This window comes from Monodon monoceros, unplaced genomic scaffold, assembly GCF_005190385.1.
Source record: "Monodon monoceros isolate NGI ecotype Baffin Bay Population unplaced genomic scaffold, NGI_Narwhal_1 Super_Scaffold_7, whole genome shotgun sequence".
NCBI lineage: Eukaryota > Metazoa > Chordata > Mammalia > Artiodactyla > Monodontidae > Monodon > Monodon monoceros.
Window position 1 is genome coordinate 67,130,445 of NW_021703784.1, and position 18,226 is coordinate 67,148,670.

At 46.1% G+C, this 18,226-nt stretch overlaps 1 protein-coding gene across 2 annotated transcripts in view; it reads left to right on the forward strand.

Moving 5' to 3' along the window:
• Positions 1-18,226, forward strand: part of INSC (INSC spindle orientation adaptor protein) — a 126,784-nt gene that overhangs the window by 23,171 nt on the left and 85,387 nt on the right. Inside the window, exon 2 of one of the 2 annotated variants that reach the window (XM_029208597.1) lies at positions 12,355-12,455. In XM_029208597.1, the coding sequence (XP_029064430.1) occupies positions 12,355-12,455 (101 nt within the window). Of the gene's footprint in view, positions 1-12,338; positions 12,456-18,226 lie in introns of those variants that run through there. The other variant, XM_029208598.1, reaches the window with a different exon arrangement.

Here is an 18,226-nt window from a genome sequence, read left to right on the forward strand (position 1 = left end):
AGACCACTATTTTATTGTTTCCCTAGCCCCTAGGCTTTGTCCCTTGTCTGCCCTACCCCATACCTACATGGAACAGAAGCTTAGGGAATACAGCATTCAGCAGATATTCTCAGGGCAAAAACTACCTTCAACTCCTGCTTGTTATTCTTGGTTCCTGCTTTTGCTTTCCTTTTGGTTTCTCCAGATTTCCTACATTTTTGCCAGCTAAGTGATACATTTTAAAAACATTAAAACATCTTTATCAATCCTTTAAAATTCTTCTTATGAAGAAGTATTTTAGGATATATGTTATACCATATTGCTGTACATAAAATTCCTGTGTGAACTTTCTCTATAAGAAGAGAAATCAATTATCAAGTAAAAATAAGATGCTAAAACATAGTGGCATAGTATGGATTTCCTTAAAGAGAGGGTACAGTCATTACCCTCACTCAACTTACTAGCTATGTACCGTAGCAAATTATTGAATCTCTGGATCTTCATTTCCATGTCTTCAAAATGGGGATAATAGTAGTACTAATTATTTTGAATTTTTTTTGAGAAATAAATTAACTTATAAAAAGAACCTAGAAGTGTACTTGACATACAGTTAAGTGCCCAATACCATATTTCATTAAATTTAAGATGCCACAGATTGTAAGATGCCCTGTAACTTCATAAAAAAGAGAACATGCTTTCAATTAAACTATGACACAATGCAAAGATGCCATTGACTGAAATTACATCCCAATTTCATATGTTAAAATATGAAAAAAATGCATCTTAGAACCATCTGACAATACTAAATTTTGGCTATTAATATGAATGGATACATATGAGCAAAGACTACAGTGATTGAGAAATGGAACCTTAGTCTCAATTGATAGGACTTTAAATGTTTGTAGGTATTTATTCCATTCTACCATTACCTCATCAACTCCTGGACTCTGGCTGTATTGTGCATGAATTAGAGTCTGTGTCCAGAAGGCTAATTGTCAGTAGACAAACACAATATTCTACCATCTTCTCCAAGACTGAGGAGGAAGGGGAAAAACATATTTATTGAGAGACCTCTGTACCTAGCACACTTATGAGTGACTTAAATATCATATTTACTTTAATTTTCACAATTAGGTTAATTAAGATTAGTTGGTGCAACAAACGACCCCCCAGATATTAGTGACTTAGCACACTATCTTTGTTTCTTGCTTACTACACGGACTGATATGGGTTGGGTGACTCTACTTCAAACTGTGATTCAGGACTCATCTTCTTCCTTCTTTTGGCTTTGCCATATTGGCCTTTCCAGATGCTCTGGCATCACTCAGGAGACAGAAAGGGGAAGAGAGAGGACCAGGAAGAAAGCATACCTTTCATTACAATATAATTTAAAAAAAATTTAAGACATCAGAGTTTGATTTATTCCTAGTAACTTGTTGGAGGAAGAAATTACTATAGGTTAGGGTGGTTGGAGGCCTCCCAGATGAAGTAGGATTAAAGCTGAGTCCTGAAACATTGATATTACTTAGAGATAGAAAAAGAGAGTTGAGGAGATTTCAGTCTGGATGTGCTGGAGTGGCATGACCAATGTGAAGAATTACGGAAGAGTAAGATGTTTTTGGAGAACCATGAAACAATCTCTTGGGGAATGACTAACATTTACTGAGCTCCTACTCTGTGCCAGACACTGTGTAAAGTACTGCTCAGGTGCTACTGTGATATATAGCTTCCTAAACATAATTGAGCCTCAGTAAGACAGTATTCTATGAATGGGCTGTTTTTCATGTTTGACCCACTCTGTGCCCCAGTTAATTAACTCAGATAATCATATTTGGAACATGTGGTCCAAGTACCTGACACTGCACCCTCACATAGAGGATTCTTTATCTGAGGACGTTATGATAATGACAGTAGGATTTGTTGAGAATGACTGTGTCATGCTCTCACTCTGGGTTATTCTATTTATAGTCAATGGCACTAGAATGTGTTCTGGTCCCCTGTCTTTTGTTCCTTTTCATTAGTGAGCTGCTGAGAACCCTTTGCCATTGTGGCTGAGCCAAAGTTCTGGTTCAGTCTGGACTCTCCTTCAAATGCCCCACACTACTTGGGTCACATAGGGTATGAACTGGGATGTTAATTGTTTCTTCATGGCCAATGTTACTGATTATAGAAAATGTCTTAGTGTCGTTGTTTGTGCTTATTCAAAGCATGGTCTCTATGTATGAGGTGTTTATCAAATCTCCTCCATGAGAAGCTTTTTTTCTTCTCAATATATGTAATATATCCTGCTTTTTAATCCCCTTTAGTGTGAAGCAGCTCTCTGGGCCCGAGGTCTGGGTAGGAAATGGATCTTTACTTAGGCACAAAGATAGATATCATGAGACTTCCTGTGGGACACCTTGAACTTGTCTCCCTGGCTCAAAGTAGTTATGGTATTGTTATATATTTCACTTGCTCTTATAAGCATCATGCAGGGTACATGATCTTATGTGATTCTTACAACAACCCTGAAAATAGATTCAATTCCCATTTTCCAGATGAAGAGGCTGAATGTCAGAGAGCCCTAGTAAGAGACAAAACTGGGATTGGGATCCCAATCCCGAGATTTTGGATTTCCATAACCTCATCATGCTACTTTCCAGATGTTATTGAGTAACCTCCAGTTTGGAGGATTTGAGAAGGAAATAAAATCAGAGAAGGTCGGACTATCATGGTTGTTGATGTAGCACTATGGTCTGCTCATGGCTTTAGAAGAGAAAATGACATTTGTGAAACTGCAAAAGAGTGTACTGTTTTCTCTCTTCTGTCCTCTTTCCCAAGGGTATATAGACCCCCCTCAAGCTGGGTCTTCATCATGACTCAGAGAGGGAAATAGCTTGCCCAGTGTGACCTCTGAGCGTGATTTATGAAACAGGATGTATCCAAATTTTCACCACATTGGAGCTATTCAATTTTCTCTAATGGCCTTTATCTGAGAGTTATGTCTATTCGTGGCAGCCACGACCAGTAAGTCATTAGCTTAAAGTATACTGATTGTTAATTTTAGCCTCCTGGGCCCTGGGCCCAGTGAGAGAGGACTCTTGCTTTTGCGAATTGAAGCTAAAGAACATTCGAGCAGTTGGCTGACATTTACATCAGGAAAAGTTAGAAAGAAGGGATAGTTAAAAAGTTAATGAGTAAGGAGCAGTTGACTAGCTGGACATAGTTCAGGAGGTAGCAGAATGGCCTCCGTTTGGCTGCCTCTCTACACGTAGTGTTTTCACCAGAAGAGAAGTGGAACCAATCTTTATATCAAGCACCCCTGGGTGCCAGGTACTTCACATATGTGATCTTACTGATCTGCACAGCAGTGCCATGAGGAAGGAACCATCACTTCCATTTCAACCTTATGATATAGGAACCCCACTTTACAGATAAGGAAACCTACTACCCAAGGTCACACAGCTAATAACTGATGGAGTTGGGATTTGAACCTTGGCAGTCTGCATTCTTAACCAGCAGAGCTCTGGTTGGTGGTGGCCCAAAGGCCCAACCAAGTCCCTCAGGGGCTGCATACCACCTAAGGTCTTGGAGGTCTGGGGCACCATTTTCTCACTTATGACCCTTAGAAAATCAGCAGCTCAGGGCCAGCTCACAGATGCCAGTAACTGCAGTTTCCTTGTGTGGCTCAGGGCTTGGTGCTCCTCTCATGGGCATGTGGGCATCCATGGCTTTCCTGGATCCAGGAGCCTGGACCTCCCTACAGGATTGTCTCTCACGCTCCTTCAGGGGAAGCTGCTGGGGGTTGGCTTTGACAAGTTGGAACCATTTGGGGGATGGGTGGTCATGTTAATCAGGGACTGGGACACATGGGCCTCAGCCAGGAAAGCTTGAGGGGGCTCTTTTTCCTTCAACCTTTGGGGACTCATGGGCACCTCTGAGTCAACCTGCCTGTCCCATTCCAAGGCTGAGCTGAATCAGACTAGGAATCCCTGGAACTTCCCTGTCCACTGTCCATTCCCCTTTGCTTGGTAACCATAGCAAAGGGGAGAGAGCAGGTGTAATTATCCCTGTTTTACAGATGGGGAACTGTGGCGCCATTGATTTCCTAGGGTAAATCGCTCTGAACCTGGATGGGTCTCTTCAGACTCTTAACAGGCAAAGTCTTCTTTGGATTTCCCATGGGAGGAGTTTATGGGAGTGAGGAGACCTGGGTGCAGGTCCCAGGTGTAGCTCAGCTTACTGTGTGACCTCAAGCAGATTTCTTCCCCTCTCTCTATCTGTTCATGTTGACCTCTCTGTGCTTCAGTTTCCTCATCTGAAAACTGGGGACAATAATAGTAACTTACTTCATAGAGTTATTTTGAGGATTAACTGTAAAGCATTTAGAACAGTGCTTGACACACAGCACCTAATAAGTGTTTCTCCCTCTACTCCTCCTCATTTTTGTATTATTATTATCATTATTATTACAAGGGGGTAATCGCTAATGCTTCCTATTAGTTCTAATACTCTAAGATCATGATGTGAGCTCCTCCAGGAAGGCTGCCTGGATTTTGGCTGGCGGCTATGGTCTTACCCCTGTCAAGTTCATGGACATATTTGTGCATATGGGATTCCTATTACTTTCCATGTAGGGGCTGGAAAGTAGATGTATCCAGTTAATCAAGTGGAGGCTTGGGATCTTGTCTGTGCTTTACGGAAACTATTCTGGCCCCAGAATTGAGGAGCAGGGCTGAGGTCTGGGTGGGCCCCCTCTACCTGATGCACAGTCCTTCTGGGCTGTCCATCCAGGCTTTTCAGGGCCTGAGGGGACAAGGCTGGCTCTGTGAGCCCTGAGGTCTGTTCTGCCTACTTGCTGGGCTCCTTCGTCTGACAGCTGTGAGGGGCCCTTGGGGCCTCCTCCAGGGAGCCAGCGCTCTCTATATTTCATGAGGCTCGGTCCATTCAGCAGGGCTGGGTGGCAGCTTGCTTGGTTTCTTGCATCTCCCCTGGGAATAAGTGTTTTTAAAGTATCTGATCGCTGCAGGAGGCTGGCCACCGCAGCCATCAGTACTGAGGTATCTCTGATGACTATTGCCACCCATGGGAGACAGGTCACACAGAGGCCTGGAGAGGGAGTGAGGAAGGAGGCCCGTTGTTGTTACTTCACAAAGCTCATTGCATCCCTCCTTTCCACCCCCAGGACCCCACCTCTCCAGCCCTAGGGCCTTCGGGGTCCCCTGGGAGATTGTAAATGAATTCCGGCTGCTGGTCTCATTCCCTGAGGCCCATCCACTCCACTGTTCACCATGGGAACTGAAATTCCACTCTGATTATTTCACTCTCCTGCTCAAACACCTTCAGTGGCTCCCATCATCCACAGGATAGAATCTAAAGAATCAGTTCCTTTCGTATATAGGACTATAGAGGCACCTTCCCTCCAGCCCCTGGGAGAGTCCCTAATACCTGCTCCATTTTCTGGTCTCCTTGCTATGGCTCACACTGCTCTCCTGACACTGAATGTCCTTGTCCCATCTTCACCTGGCAAAATCCTGCCCTGCATTTAAGACTCAGCTCCTCTAAGAAGTCTGGCCTATTCCCCAGCTGCAAGTGACCACTACTTTTTCTGTATTTCCATGCCACTGGGATAGCTTTCTCTGAACTCTACCACCAGCCCAGAGGGCTCCAGCCTTCTAGAAACACTTGCAGTTCCCTAAACTTACCATGTTCAGGATTCTGTGCCTTTCACATGCCCTTCCCTCTGCCCGCACATACTTCCTTCCCACCCCTTCTCCTTCCCTTATTCCCACATTCTTCTCTCAGCTTTGGGAGCATGTCCTGAGAAACCTTCCATGACCCCTCCCACCACCTTCCATTCTCATCTACTACTGCTTGGAGGCCCAATGGACCTCCCTTAGCATCTTCTTGGTTACCTGTTGTTGTAGTTTTCATGCAGCTTTGGGACTGTTTGTTGGTATGCCTGTCTGTCTGGAGAACCTGATGAGCATGGAGCTGGGGGTAGGGAGGGAGGTTGCCCAGGGGTACCAACAGACAGGGAGGATTGCAAAAACTCAGGAGGGGCAGGTGGCTTTGTCTCATGGATGTTAGGAAGCAGAGCCCTTTCCACGCAGTGTGTATGGTTGCAAAAGGCCCTCCGACCTTTGTCTCACTGAATTCTCTCAACAGTGTGGTGGAAATAGGTACCTTTGTCTCCCGTTTACCAGTGCGGAAGCTGAAGTTCCTTCATCATTAATCGTTAGAGAAATGCAAATCAAAGCTACAATGAGATATCATCTCACACCAGTCAGAATGGCCATCACCAAAAAATCTAGAAACAATAAATGCTGGAGAGGGTGTGGAGAAAAGGGAACACTCTTGCACTGCTGGTGGGAATGTGAATTGATACAGCCACTGTGGAGAACAGTATGGAGGTTCCTTAAAAATCTACAAATAGAACCACCATATGACCCAGCAATCCCACTACTGGGCATACACCCTGAGAAAACCAAAATTCAAAAAGAGTCATGTACCAAAATGTTCATTGCAGCTCTATTTACAATAGCCAGGACATGGAAACAACCTAAGTGTCCATCATCGGATGAATGGATAAAGAAGATGTGGCACATATATACAATGGAATATTACTCAGCCACAAAATGAAACGAAATTGAGCTATTTGTAATGAGGTGGATAGACCTAGAGTCTGTCATACAGAGTGAAGTAAGTCAGAAAGAGAAAGACAAATACCGTATGCTAACACATATATATGGAATTTAAGGAAAAAAAATGTCATGAAGAACCTAGGGGTAAGACAGGAATAAAGACACAGACCTACTAGAGAATGGACTTGAGGATATGGGGAGGGGAAGGGTAAGCTGTGACAAAGCGAGAGAGTGGCGTGGACATATATACACTACCAAACGTAAAATAGATAGCTAGTGGGAAGCAGCCGCATAGCACAGGGAGATCAGCTCCGTGCTTTGTGACCACCTGGGGGGGGGGATGGGGAGGGTGGGAGGGAGAAGCAAGAGGGAAGAGATATGGGAACATATTTGTATGTATAACTGATTCACTTTGTTATAAAGCAGGAACTAACACACCATTGTAAAGCAATTATACTCCAATAAAGATGTAAAAAAAAAAAAGAACTCACCTAGTCAATCAACAAGTGTTAATTGATCTGATTGTTATGTACCGGCACTGTCAGGAAGGGGGTGGGGTGGTGGGAGTGGGGAGGAGATACAGAGGGAGAGCAGGTCAGACCTAGTGCCCACCCCTGGGATGATCCTCAAGGGAGAAAGACGTTAAGCACTAATTTCACAGTGAATTGTTTAATTATAATTGTGATAAATTCCATGGAGGAGAAATAATGAGGGGGTAGGGTATCGTATGATGAGGGACTTGACTGAATCCCTGGGTCAGTGCCTCTCCTACCCTCCCCCCCACCCCCCTTCCCCAGTTCGCATTCCTCTGTCTATTGCTGCTGCTGGAGCTTAACTGCTTTCCACAATATTTGCTGTTCTGCTCCCGTTGACAGCCCTAATGGATTCTGCAGATTAAACAATCCCAGCCCTGCCTTGAGCTGTACTCGGCTTGGCCCATTAGACAATGGCAGAAGCCGCCCTTGCTCCTGGTTCTAATTGAATAATTTACTGTAAATAGCCTTCATTTCCTCCAGAGCCCAAGCTGGCTCCTTAGCCAAATGGAGGTGAGCAAGGGCTGCCTCTAATGGGATGCAGGAGCAGAAATGAGCAGTTGTCCCAGCAGGCATTGAATTAAATCAGAGACACTTAAGGTTTCAAGTCCTTCTTGAAAATGAGCCACTCCTGGTGGGGAGACACAGCCAAGAGCCCTGCAGAACCCAGGCTGCCAACTCCGGGGTAGGATTTCCAATGAATTAGGAAGGCCCTTGGGCTGGGGTTGGAGGTGATGGAGTTTCCTCTTTCCTGCTCACTCCTGCAGGTGTCCTTTTCACCTCTCTCGTGGGCAAGGTAGCATCTCTGCCTGAGATATATTTCCCAGCTCTTCCTTCCATGAGGAAGTATACTCCCACTTTGAGGCTAGCACGTGCCAAATGCATGATGTATTACATTGAATTATATTATATTATATTATATTAATCTATAAGGGAGTTTTATGAGTGATCTCATTTAATGCTCATGAGGCTCCTAGGAGGCCGATATAATCAGAGAAACCACATTCATGAGGGTTGATGCTTTCCCCAAGGTCATGTACTTATCAGGCACAGAATCAGGATTTGAATCCAGATCTACCAGACTCCCAAATTCAAGTTCATTCTGCAATACCAGTGAGGACAGATGGCATGGGGCAGAGGGGTTACCTTGAATTCATTCTTGGTTTCCTGACATGCTGAGCAGCTTTGGAGGGGTTCCACTCTCTCTGCTCAGTAGGATGAGTCTGGCTTAGGGCAGTGGGAGGGGGCAGCCACCCAGCACACTTGAAACAGGTCTCTCTACAAAGCTAGTGACACTTTATTTATTTATGTTTAATATCTTTATTGGAGTATAATTGCTTTACAATGGTGTGTTAGTTTCCGCTTTATAATAAAGTAAATCAGCTCTACATATACATATATCCCCATATCTCCTCCTTCTTGCATCTCCCTCCCACCCTCCCTATCCCACCCCTCTAGGTGGTCACAAAGCACCGAGCTGATCTCCCTGTGCTATGTGGCTGCTTCCCACTAGCTATCTATTTTCCATTGTGTAGTGTATATATGTCCATGCCACTCTCTCATTTCGAAAGCTGGTGACACTTTAGGCTTTAGCTGGGACTGTGGCTTCCCATCCCCTGATCCCTTTAGGACCCATAACTCTGTCCTTACGACTCACCAAAGGAACCAACCAGTGAGCAACTGGAGAGATGCACCCACTGTCTGTGCCCCTCTTCCTCCCACCATTTGGGTGCAGTGTTTGGATGCTTCATTTTTTGAGCGCTGTTCTGTCCTCTGGCTGTGTCACTGAGGTCCGACACTTAATGAAGCTGGAGGACTCATGGTTTCGGAGGTGGGAGCAGTGGGAGGCGCTGGTGAGAGGGAAGAGGGCTCAGCTGTGTGTGAAGGGTAGGGGCTGGGTGTTGCCCCCATGGAATGGAGTCAGGCTTCCAGTTAGCAAATGTTGGACCTGTGTCACTTTTGTTGCTCTTATCACCTTCACCTGCTCCAGCACCTCATCTCCCCTCTGATCATAAAACCTGGATACCAGCCCTCTGTCACCTACTAGCTGTGTGATCTGGGGCAGTGCACGTAGTTCCCCTGACTTTCAGAGGTCTCATCTGCAACAAGGGGATGATGATGGTATTAAATGAGTTAATACTATATGAAGCATTTAGAACAGTGCCTGGCACATAGTACACACTCAAAAAATATTAGCAATTATTATTCTTTGCACTTTTATAACATCAGCCAGATTAGCTCTTGATAGTCCCTATCTCACCTTCCAGATTTTCTCTCTTACCTGTTCCCCATACCCAGTAAATATGAGCTGTGGCTCCTCTGAGAGCTAATCTGATTCACAATCCCAGCTTCAACCATGTAGGTGCACAGTCCCACACTGAGCAAGATGGGGTTTCACACATCCGGGAGTTTGTCCCATTGAGGGAAAGAGGCATAAATAATACAGTCTGTGCATAGGGCGGTGATACACGAGCAGCCCAGATGTTCCCAGGAGGGCTCTCCAGCCTCTGGGAACACGTGCCATCACATGACCCAAGGTTTTGTTAGCAGGCAGCCTCCACTGGCCTAACTGCTGGGAAGCTGTGGATGACGTGGAGGAATGAGGACATCTCAGCCGGATGTTTTAACAAAATCAAGATATATTAGGTTTATTGCATCCCCCTCAGCTGAGAGCCCAGCGGTTGCTAATGAAAAGGAAGAAATTGTTTGAGCGTGATTTGTTCCATCTGGGTTCTAGCCGGCTTCTCCCTGATGGGCTCACAGGCCAGTGATTAGGAATCTGTTCTAGAATTTCGTGGTCACCAAGATGTGTTTCTGGAATCTACCTCCTGGAAAATCAGAACATTCTCCTGCATTCAGGGACCCTTTCTCAGCGTCCCTCAGATACGACTTGATCAGATCCAGGAGGTCCTCCAGTATTCTAGGGTGTGCTCACAGAATCCTAACTTGTTCACACTTTAAAGGGCCTTGGAACTTCCTGTGTCCTTAAACTTTCCTTACTGTCACTTGCCTCAACCTTTTTGCTCTGCCCTCTTTCTTCTCCATGATGAAGATGGAGCTAAAATAAGATCTGCTTGCTCACTGAACTCTGATCACGTCAAAGCATTCACTCTGAGATGGTGGTAGCTCCCTTTTTGGTTCTTTCATCAGACTCATTGAAAACAGAACAAATACCTCATCTTGTTGTTTCTAGCTTTTTCCTTTTGTGCCATTCTCTTCAGGCTGCTGACTCACTGGGTTCCAAAAATATACCTTCTCAATAATGAAAATAATGAAAGTAATAAAACTAATTATACTCCTGATGATAAAGAGGCCTCGTGGAGCACTGTTATTGTGCTAGGTGCTTTATATGCTGTACTTAATTTTCTGCATCTCTCCTGGCAAAGCTGACCACAGGGCTGAACACAGCACAGACTCTCAGGACATAACAATAACTATTTACTTAGCTCTCAATCTGGCCTGACACTTCTGCATTCCTGCTCTTATGTCATTGTTATAATAGCCCTGTAAAACAGATACTATTATTCTCAGTTGCAGATGAAGAATTAGGGCTCAACATAAATGTATTAAAAATTCATTCCACTCATTATTTCTATAGACATATCTCGTGTTTGCTAAGTGCCCAGCCCTTGGAACCAAGTGGTCCCTGCCATCCAGGGTCTCACAGTCTAGTGGCATCTGCAGAGCAGGGAACAGGCAGTGACAGTGAGTCTCTGGAATGATCTAAAGCCCTAGTTTATTCTGGGCTTCTTCCTCCCTATACTTTTCAGATTCACATTTTTTGTCTTTTATTCCAAGCATCACAAGGGGTACTTTATGTCCAGCCACATCACTATTAATTAGAGTCCTCCTCCGTTCTTTTCTCATAAGGGTCACTTTTAATCATAATGTAAGAGTTTAATTTTTCTGGGCTTGAATTGCTGCCCTCCTCAGCTGTATCCTCCCACAAGTTCACACTTGTGTTTTCTCTGAATGTCTTGAAATCTGCTGTCCTCAAGCTCAGGATATGACAAGTGACAGACAACCATCTCTTGACTATTGCTTTACCCAGGCAAAGGTGACAGAATCTCCATTTTCCTCAGGAAGGGCTTCTTCACTGGCTTGGAGAAAGAGGTGGCAGAGAGGGAAGAATGGAGATGGGCTGGCGAGGCAGGAGACAAACAGGTGGGCAGCTGATTTTATGGAGGAAGAAGAACACTGTTGTCTTGGTCTAACCTATGAGGCACTGGCAAGCCACGTCGGTGCTCAGTGCTGGGATTGGAGGCCCTGGAACCTGGATCGCCTTTATCAGTTAGGATGCTTTTGGGTATACTAAACCAAAATCCTCCCTTAGACAAGAACTTTATTATTTTACACACTAGGAAGCCCAGAGGTGGGTCAGACTCAGCACTGGTTGATTCAGTGGCTCAGTGATCAAGAATGCAGGTTTTTTTCCTCTGTGTGCCTGCTTTCTTCTCCAGCTGGGTCCCCTCTTGATTGCAAGATGGTCTCTAGCAGCAGTGGAGCGACGTGCTTCCTTGTTCAGGTCCAATGGGAGAGATACTACCTCATCTTGTGGCTGGCTTGCAGTTAAGGACAAAGTTAACTTTTCCTAGAAGCAATTCTGTCATGGCTCATTGGCTTTAATTGAGTCACATGCCTATTCCTAAACCAATTCCTGGCAGTTTGCGTGAAATTACATCATCTAAAGTGGAATGGATTTGGGGAAGCAACCACCATGCCTATTACAGGGTCACATTTCCCAGGCATAAGCAAAGTGAAGAACCTAGTACTGTCACAGTATATATTGATAGTTAGGGAATTAGCATAGAGAGTTGCCAGATTTAGCTAATAATACAGGATGCCCAGTAAAATGTGAATTTCAGGTAAACTCTAAACTTTTTAAGTATAAGTATGTCCTATGCAATATTTGCTAGTCTGTGTGTCCCAATATTTGGTGCAAAGCAAAATGGGTTAGGTACGTTTTGGGCCATGAGACATAAGAAAAGATTCTAGGGGTTCATAGTGGGCTAGGGGCTGAGAATCAAGATCAGACCTGAGTACTGCATTGCTTGTGTGAGGATAGTGGAGTACAAACTGGTTGAAACAACAGAGGAGGGCCAGGGGGCCTTCCCTCCACACCTGAGATGAATCCCTGTGGCCGGGATTTGGGAGAGAAAATGATTGCGCCTCCTCACACGGGCGGCCCTCATTGACCCCATACTGCCTTCTCTTTCCAGGGCCCCGACCGCTGTGGGCAGGCTTTGCTACAGATTGGCGTCAACATGATGGCGCTGCCTGGAGGCCGCCACCTGGACTCCATCCCCCTGCCGGGTCAGCGGTAAGTCCCACTGCTGTGTCTCAGGGCCAGGCCTGCCCCATCTGGACTCTGGCTGAGGCCCAGCCCCAGGATCCAGAGCCCCTTCTCTCTGTGCACTGTGCTGGGGAGGAGGCTAAGGACAAGGTATCGGGATGCCACAGTCACTCAGCAAATACAAATGGAACTGGGCCCTGGGGCACAGAGGAGTCAGCCACATCCTGCCACAAGGAGCTAGTTTAAGATCCAGGCAGACAATGAAGCAAAGAGTCAAGTGAAGCGTGCTGCTAAGATAGGGGACCCCAGAGGCAGCTGTGGATCCCGCCAGGGCCAGGAGGCTGGAGCCACTGGGGGAAGTGGCCTCTCTGAGCCTCTTGGAAGAGGTCAGCCTACCATTAGGTGGCTTTCTCTCAGAGCACCAGGGAGAGGAGGGGGCACAGAGCTCATCCTTGGGAAGCACTTGTTGCCCTGAGCGGCAGTGTGGGGAGGGTGGGGGAGGAGTACACTGAGCAGCAGGTGAGGCCCGGATGATGAGCTGGGAAGGAAAGACCTGAGGCTCTAGAGCTGCCTTCACACAGGTGAAAGGGATGGGGAAGCAGGTGTAGATCTGACATGACTGGTCCTGGAGGCCTGAGACAGAAGCAAAGGTGGAGGCACCAGGGCAGCAAATCTGTGATGACCAACTGTCCCGGTTTGCCTGGGACTGTCCTGATTTTGGCTCTGAGATTCCTGTGTGCCTGGAAACTCCTCGGTCCTGGGAAAACTGGGATGGTTGGTCACTCTAATGCAGGTTTGATCTATGGAGGAACTTTGCAGTTTGAGTGCTCAAGGCTCAAACTTAGCCCTTCATTCCTTGCTCAGACATTTTGACGGGGATGTTTCGAGGCAGCAGAATCCAAGTAGCACTTGCAAGGCCGTTAAATCGTTGTTTTGTTCTGTAGTATTTTGCTTTAAATATATTATGGTACCACTACCATCTAATCTCTAATAACCCCTCACCTGTTGCAGGAGGTTTCACCTTATTTACATCATGCATTTCTATATTGTTTGTTTGATTTTTGAGTATTATTTTATAATCAGAAAAGAGTGGAACCGTTCTAGATGAAGAGGAATCTTAGTCTTTCCATCACCTGTCCTGCCCAGGTGGTAGGTTGGAAACTGTGTATCCAGATGGGCGGCAGCAGCTGTGGCAATAGGGCTTTGGGACACCTCCACAGGACTCATGGGTGTTGGGATGGTCAGACCAGAGGCTGTGCTGGGGGGTGGGGAAGCTGTCATCACAGGGCTGTTTAGGACAGTGGTTAGGAGTTGGGAGCCACTCCACCCAAACTTGATTCTTGGTTCTGCTACTTATTAGCTGTGACCTCGGGCTTTGGTTTATTGATCTATGAAATGGAGATATTTATACTTACCTCATTGGGTTGTGATGAGACTTTATAAAGATGTATAAAGATATATAAATCACCTGCCTGAAACATAGAAACTGCTCAATCAACGTTAACTTCTTCTTTAAATAAAGAGTAAGTACTGCTCAATCAACGTTAACATCTTTAAATAAAGAGTATGTCCCCGGACTAGAGAATACGGAGCCAAGGTAGATCACATCCTGGCACTCTTTCAGCCCCTGGGAACCACTGATCTCTCTCTTCCAAGCTCCTCAGAATTTTTAAAGATAAAAGGAAGTTAAATTACATAAAAATGATTTAGGAATCAGATCACTATTCTTTTCGAGTCAGTCAGGACAGGTTTTCTAACTTATATTGTACAGTAAATACCTTGGGAGGAAAACACCAGACTAATATGGTTCCACAAACACTGCAACCTGCAAAAATGTTTGTTTAGAATGTCTTCAACCTTACAATTCTGTTAGAGCAGGGCAGGCTGCAGAGAGAAGGTGGTATTTCCTTTCATATAGTCATAGCTTGGCATTGCCAGGGCAGACCTCCCCAGGATGTTGGGGGAATAGAATCCTATTAATCCTCTACCACCCTATTAATCGTCTGTGTTCTAGAGGCATGTGCATGAGCTACATTCACAGCGGAGGCTCATGTGTATTTACAGGACGTCAGAGGGGTCCATTTGTCTGATCTGATGCCACATTATGGGCAGACAATAGCAGCCACCTCTACTTTCCTCTTGCTCCAAGCTGTAGAGGCCTCTCTCGTGGGGAATAGCACCGTGGTTATTGTCTCCAGATAAATAATTAATGTTGGATAATTGACTTCTTTTTGTTGTGTTCCAGTGAGGCTGAATTTCACTCTGGAGTGCCATTGTTCGCCTCAATGTACAAAATAAATAAATGTGGTCAAGTTGTGTGGGATCATCTCACAGCCTGGGTGAATCATGTGCGTTAGGACTTTGGTATTTGAGATCCTTACAGGTAAATAGCATCAAATAGAGCTTTTCTAGGTGCAGGCTCCTGGAAGAGAACAGAGGGCAGGGAGCAACTGAGTCTGAGGCCAGGGGTTGGGATCCTGAGCTGAATTGGTGTGGGCGACAGGAGGGTGTGTGATAGTTCTCTCAACACTGACTGTATCTGAACCTCCTGGGAGGTCTTTGTATTTAAAAATAATAAAACAGACAAGCCAAAGAACAAAACCCTACTCTTGGAAACTGTAATGCGGGAACTCTAAGTGGTTGAAAGCATATAGGCCTTGGAATCAGACTTGGGCTCAATCCCAGCTCCGCTTCCTATCAGCTGTGTGACTTTGGCTGCCGCCTAACCTGTCCGAGCACCAGCTTTATTGCCTGTAACAGGGTGTCAGTCGTAAGTGCTTTTAAAGGTCGTGTAAGTGCTGGGGTCCAGGAAGGAAGGTCTCTCTAGGCCTCAGGGTGCCAACCCACATGTCACCAGGCCATCCCTGTAACACTAACACACCCCTCCTCCCTCCCTCTCTCCGCAGTGGAAACCCTCGCAAGCTCACGTTCAAATACTTCCCTGGAGGTTCAGGGACTTATTGGTGGAATTGCAGGGGACAGGGCCTCAGCACTCTGGGTAGCAGGAGACTGTGGCTGCTGTGTCTCTAGCTGATCTTTGCTTTCTTCTTGCGTCTCTGGGCTCCCATCTTTGTGTCTGGTACATTGATTCCCTCCATTGGCTCTGGGCTGGGTGGTAGTGGTGCTGGGACCCAGACATGGTGGTCCGGGTGTTGCGCCCTGTCTGCCTGCTCCCAGGGTTGTGCTTTCTACCATCGCAACGTAGCCCTCATCTTCTGCAGGGATCCTGATGGCCCAGCCCTTTGATTTGACCCTCTCTATGGAGAGGTTCCTACAGGGTGGGTTGGAGGCCAGTCTGAGGGATGCACACAGGGCCACATCCAGACATGTCCTCCCTCCCTCCCTCCCTCCCTCCCTTCCTTCCTTCCTTCCTTCCTTCCTTCCTTCTCTCCTTTCTTCCACTACTTCTCTTACCCACAGATCAAGCTGAGACACTGACATTTTCTCTCTGGTTTCCTGCCAGTGAGGGTGGGAATACTGATGAAAGGACTGGGCTTCACTAACCCCATAACAAAGTTGGCTCACTGTTATCCAGCATTTGCTAAAAGCTGGATGCTTTTACACATAGCAACTCAGTCCTCACGATAGCCCTTGTGTATACTTATTATTATCTCTATTTTGCTAATGAGGGAGCCATAGTTTAGGTCCTCTGGGAAGCAGCCATTGAGATGGAGTTGAGATTTCAACATGGTTATTAGGGAGTGCCTTTGGGATCAACACCTGTGGAAGGGAGAGGAAGGAAGCAGGCCTGGGCAGGGGGAGCTGGGGAGCTGTGATGCCTGCTTGATGACGACTCAGCTGACCTCACAGGGACCTTTGGGATCAGAGTTGTTCATTGGCCAGAGTGGCCAGAACCTTCATATCCCACCTTGATCTGTCGTTGGAGTGTGTGGGCAGGCGTGACCTCAGGTGAGGTGCCTCTGAGGCAGTATCTGGGGGGTCCGCCAGCTGGGGACAACAAGTCCTCCCCTGAGGGGGAATCTGAGAGGCACATACAACGTCCATCCCATGAGGAAATGAGGCTTGAGGAGTTAAGTCACCTACTTGTCCAGGACAGGCTGACAAGGATCAGAGCAGAGATACATGTTCCCAGATGGTACTTGAACATGAGTGCCGGCCAGCATTCTATCCTGGCTGTCTTTTCCACGATGTTCTTGAGGGCATTGCACAAGCAAATCATTCACTCATTCAAGTAGTCGTTTATTTACTAGCCTTCCACATAATTTCTCAAAATATGTATTGAGTGCAGATCATGGGCTTTGTATGGGGCTTGTGTGCTTAAGGACATGACTGTGACCAGATACGGCGTGGTCCCTTCCCTTGTGCAACTCACTGATTTATCTCTTGACTTGATCAGGCCTGGTTTTGTAGCAAGTATACAACCTGGGGCTTTTATTTGGGGTGTCTCACTGTGAGGGAATCGCTTTCTCACAATGTTTCTGTTCAGCCTGGAATCTGAAACGAGCCAGGGCTGGCTGCAGCTGCAGCCGGTGGCAGGCGGCCTCCTGGGTTGCCCCTGGCCTGCTGGCGGGGACCCGCCCAGCTTCCCTGAGCCAGTGGGGCCGTTGCAGCCCAGCCTGTCTCCAAGTAGATAATGGCTTGCATGTGTACACCCTTGGTCTGTGGCTGGTTTTCTGCTGCTGGGCTGCTTTCTGCGCCTGCGGTGAAATGTGCAGACTGTAATTGTCAATGGGATAATTGGATATTTGTCTGTTGTTTAAACCAAAACGAAGGCTAATCAAAGCTAGAATCATATTCCCTTCCTTCTCCCATCTCCCAAGAGAAATCCACAGAAACACAGGGCGTGACCTTGTAAAGGCAGAGGGACGATGATTCAATAGATATTTTTAAGAGGAGAGGTTGGATTTAAATTCCCTTATGGTGCCGGGAACTGGGATCATAGAGGTATGCAATGTTGTTGCTGGAAGTTTCCTCAGAGCTCCCTGCATTATAAGATAGGGAAATTGAGGCCCAGAGAGGGAAATGGAGCTGCCATAATACTCTTCAGTCCCGCCCCCCACCCCCGCCCTTTGGGGAGTCCTGCCTTTCCTGGGCTCTGTTTCTTAAGTTTATTCTCCCTCCTAGCCTCCAGTAAATTCTGGCAGCTCTGTGTCCTAGCCCCAGTGGAATCTTCTCATTAGCAATGATCTGTAATAGATATCAATTTCATTCATTCACTCATTCATTTGAATGAAATTTACTTGAGGCTAAGAACTTACTCTGGGCCAGGCCTTGAGTAGTACTATAATGAGTTATGTAAATGTCATCCTTCCTACTCAGTAATAAATGTCCTGAGGGCCAAAGTCATTTCTGATTCATATTTTGGTTAAATATGAATTTAACCTTTGGTTAAAATGCACACAGAATAAACTCAAAAACTGGTTGTTGAATGAATAAATGTTTAATAAATGTTTGAAAAATGACTAACAGCTGAGGAGTTTCAGGTGACTGTGAGAAATTTAATTCCATAGCTTGGATTTTGTTCCTTTCTCCAAGACACTCCGCTGTCTGTCTCCAGCAAGCTATTCTCATTCTTTATGGTGGAAAAGTGCCGCTTGGAGGGAAAGGATAAGCTAGAGTTTTACCTTGATTAATTTAAATACTGTTTCTGAATGGAAGTCAAAGATTTAACTGGTTGAAGGAGTCAGACAGTTGGAGAGACATTTTTTTCTTCTAAAGAATAGCGATTTAGGGCTTCCCTGGTGGCACAGTGGTTGAGAGTCCGCCTGCTGATGTAGGGGACACGGGTTCGTGCCCCGGTCCGGGAAGATCCCACATGCTGCGGAGCGGCTGGGCCC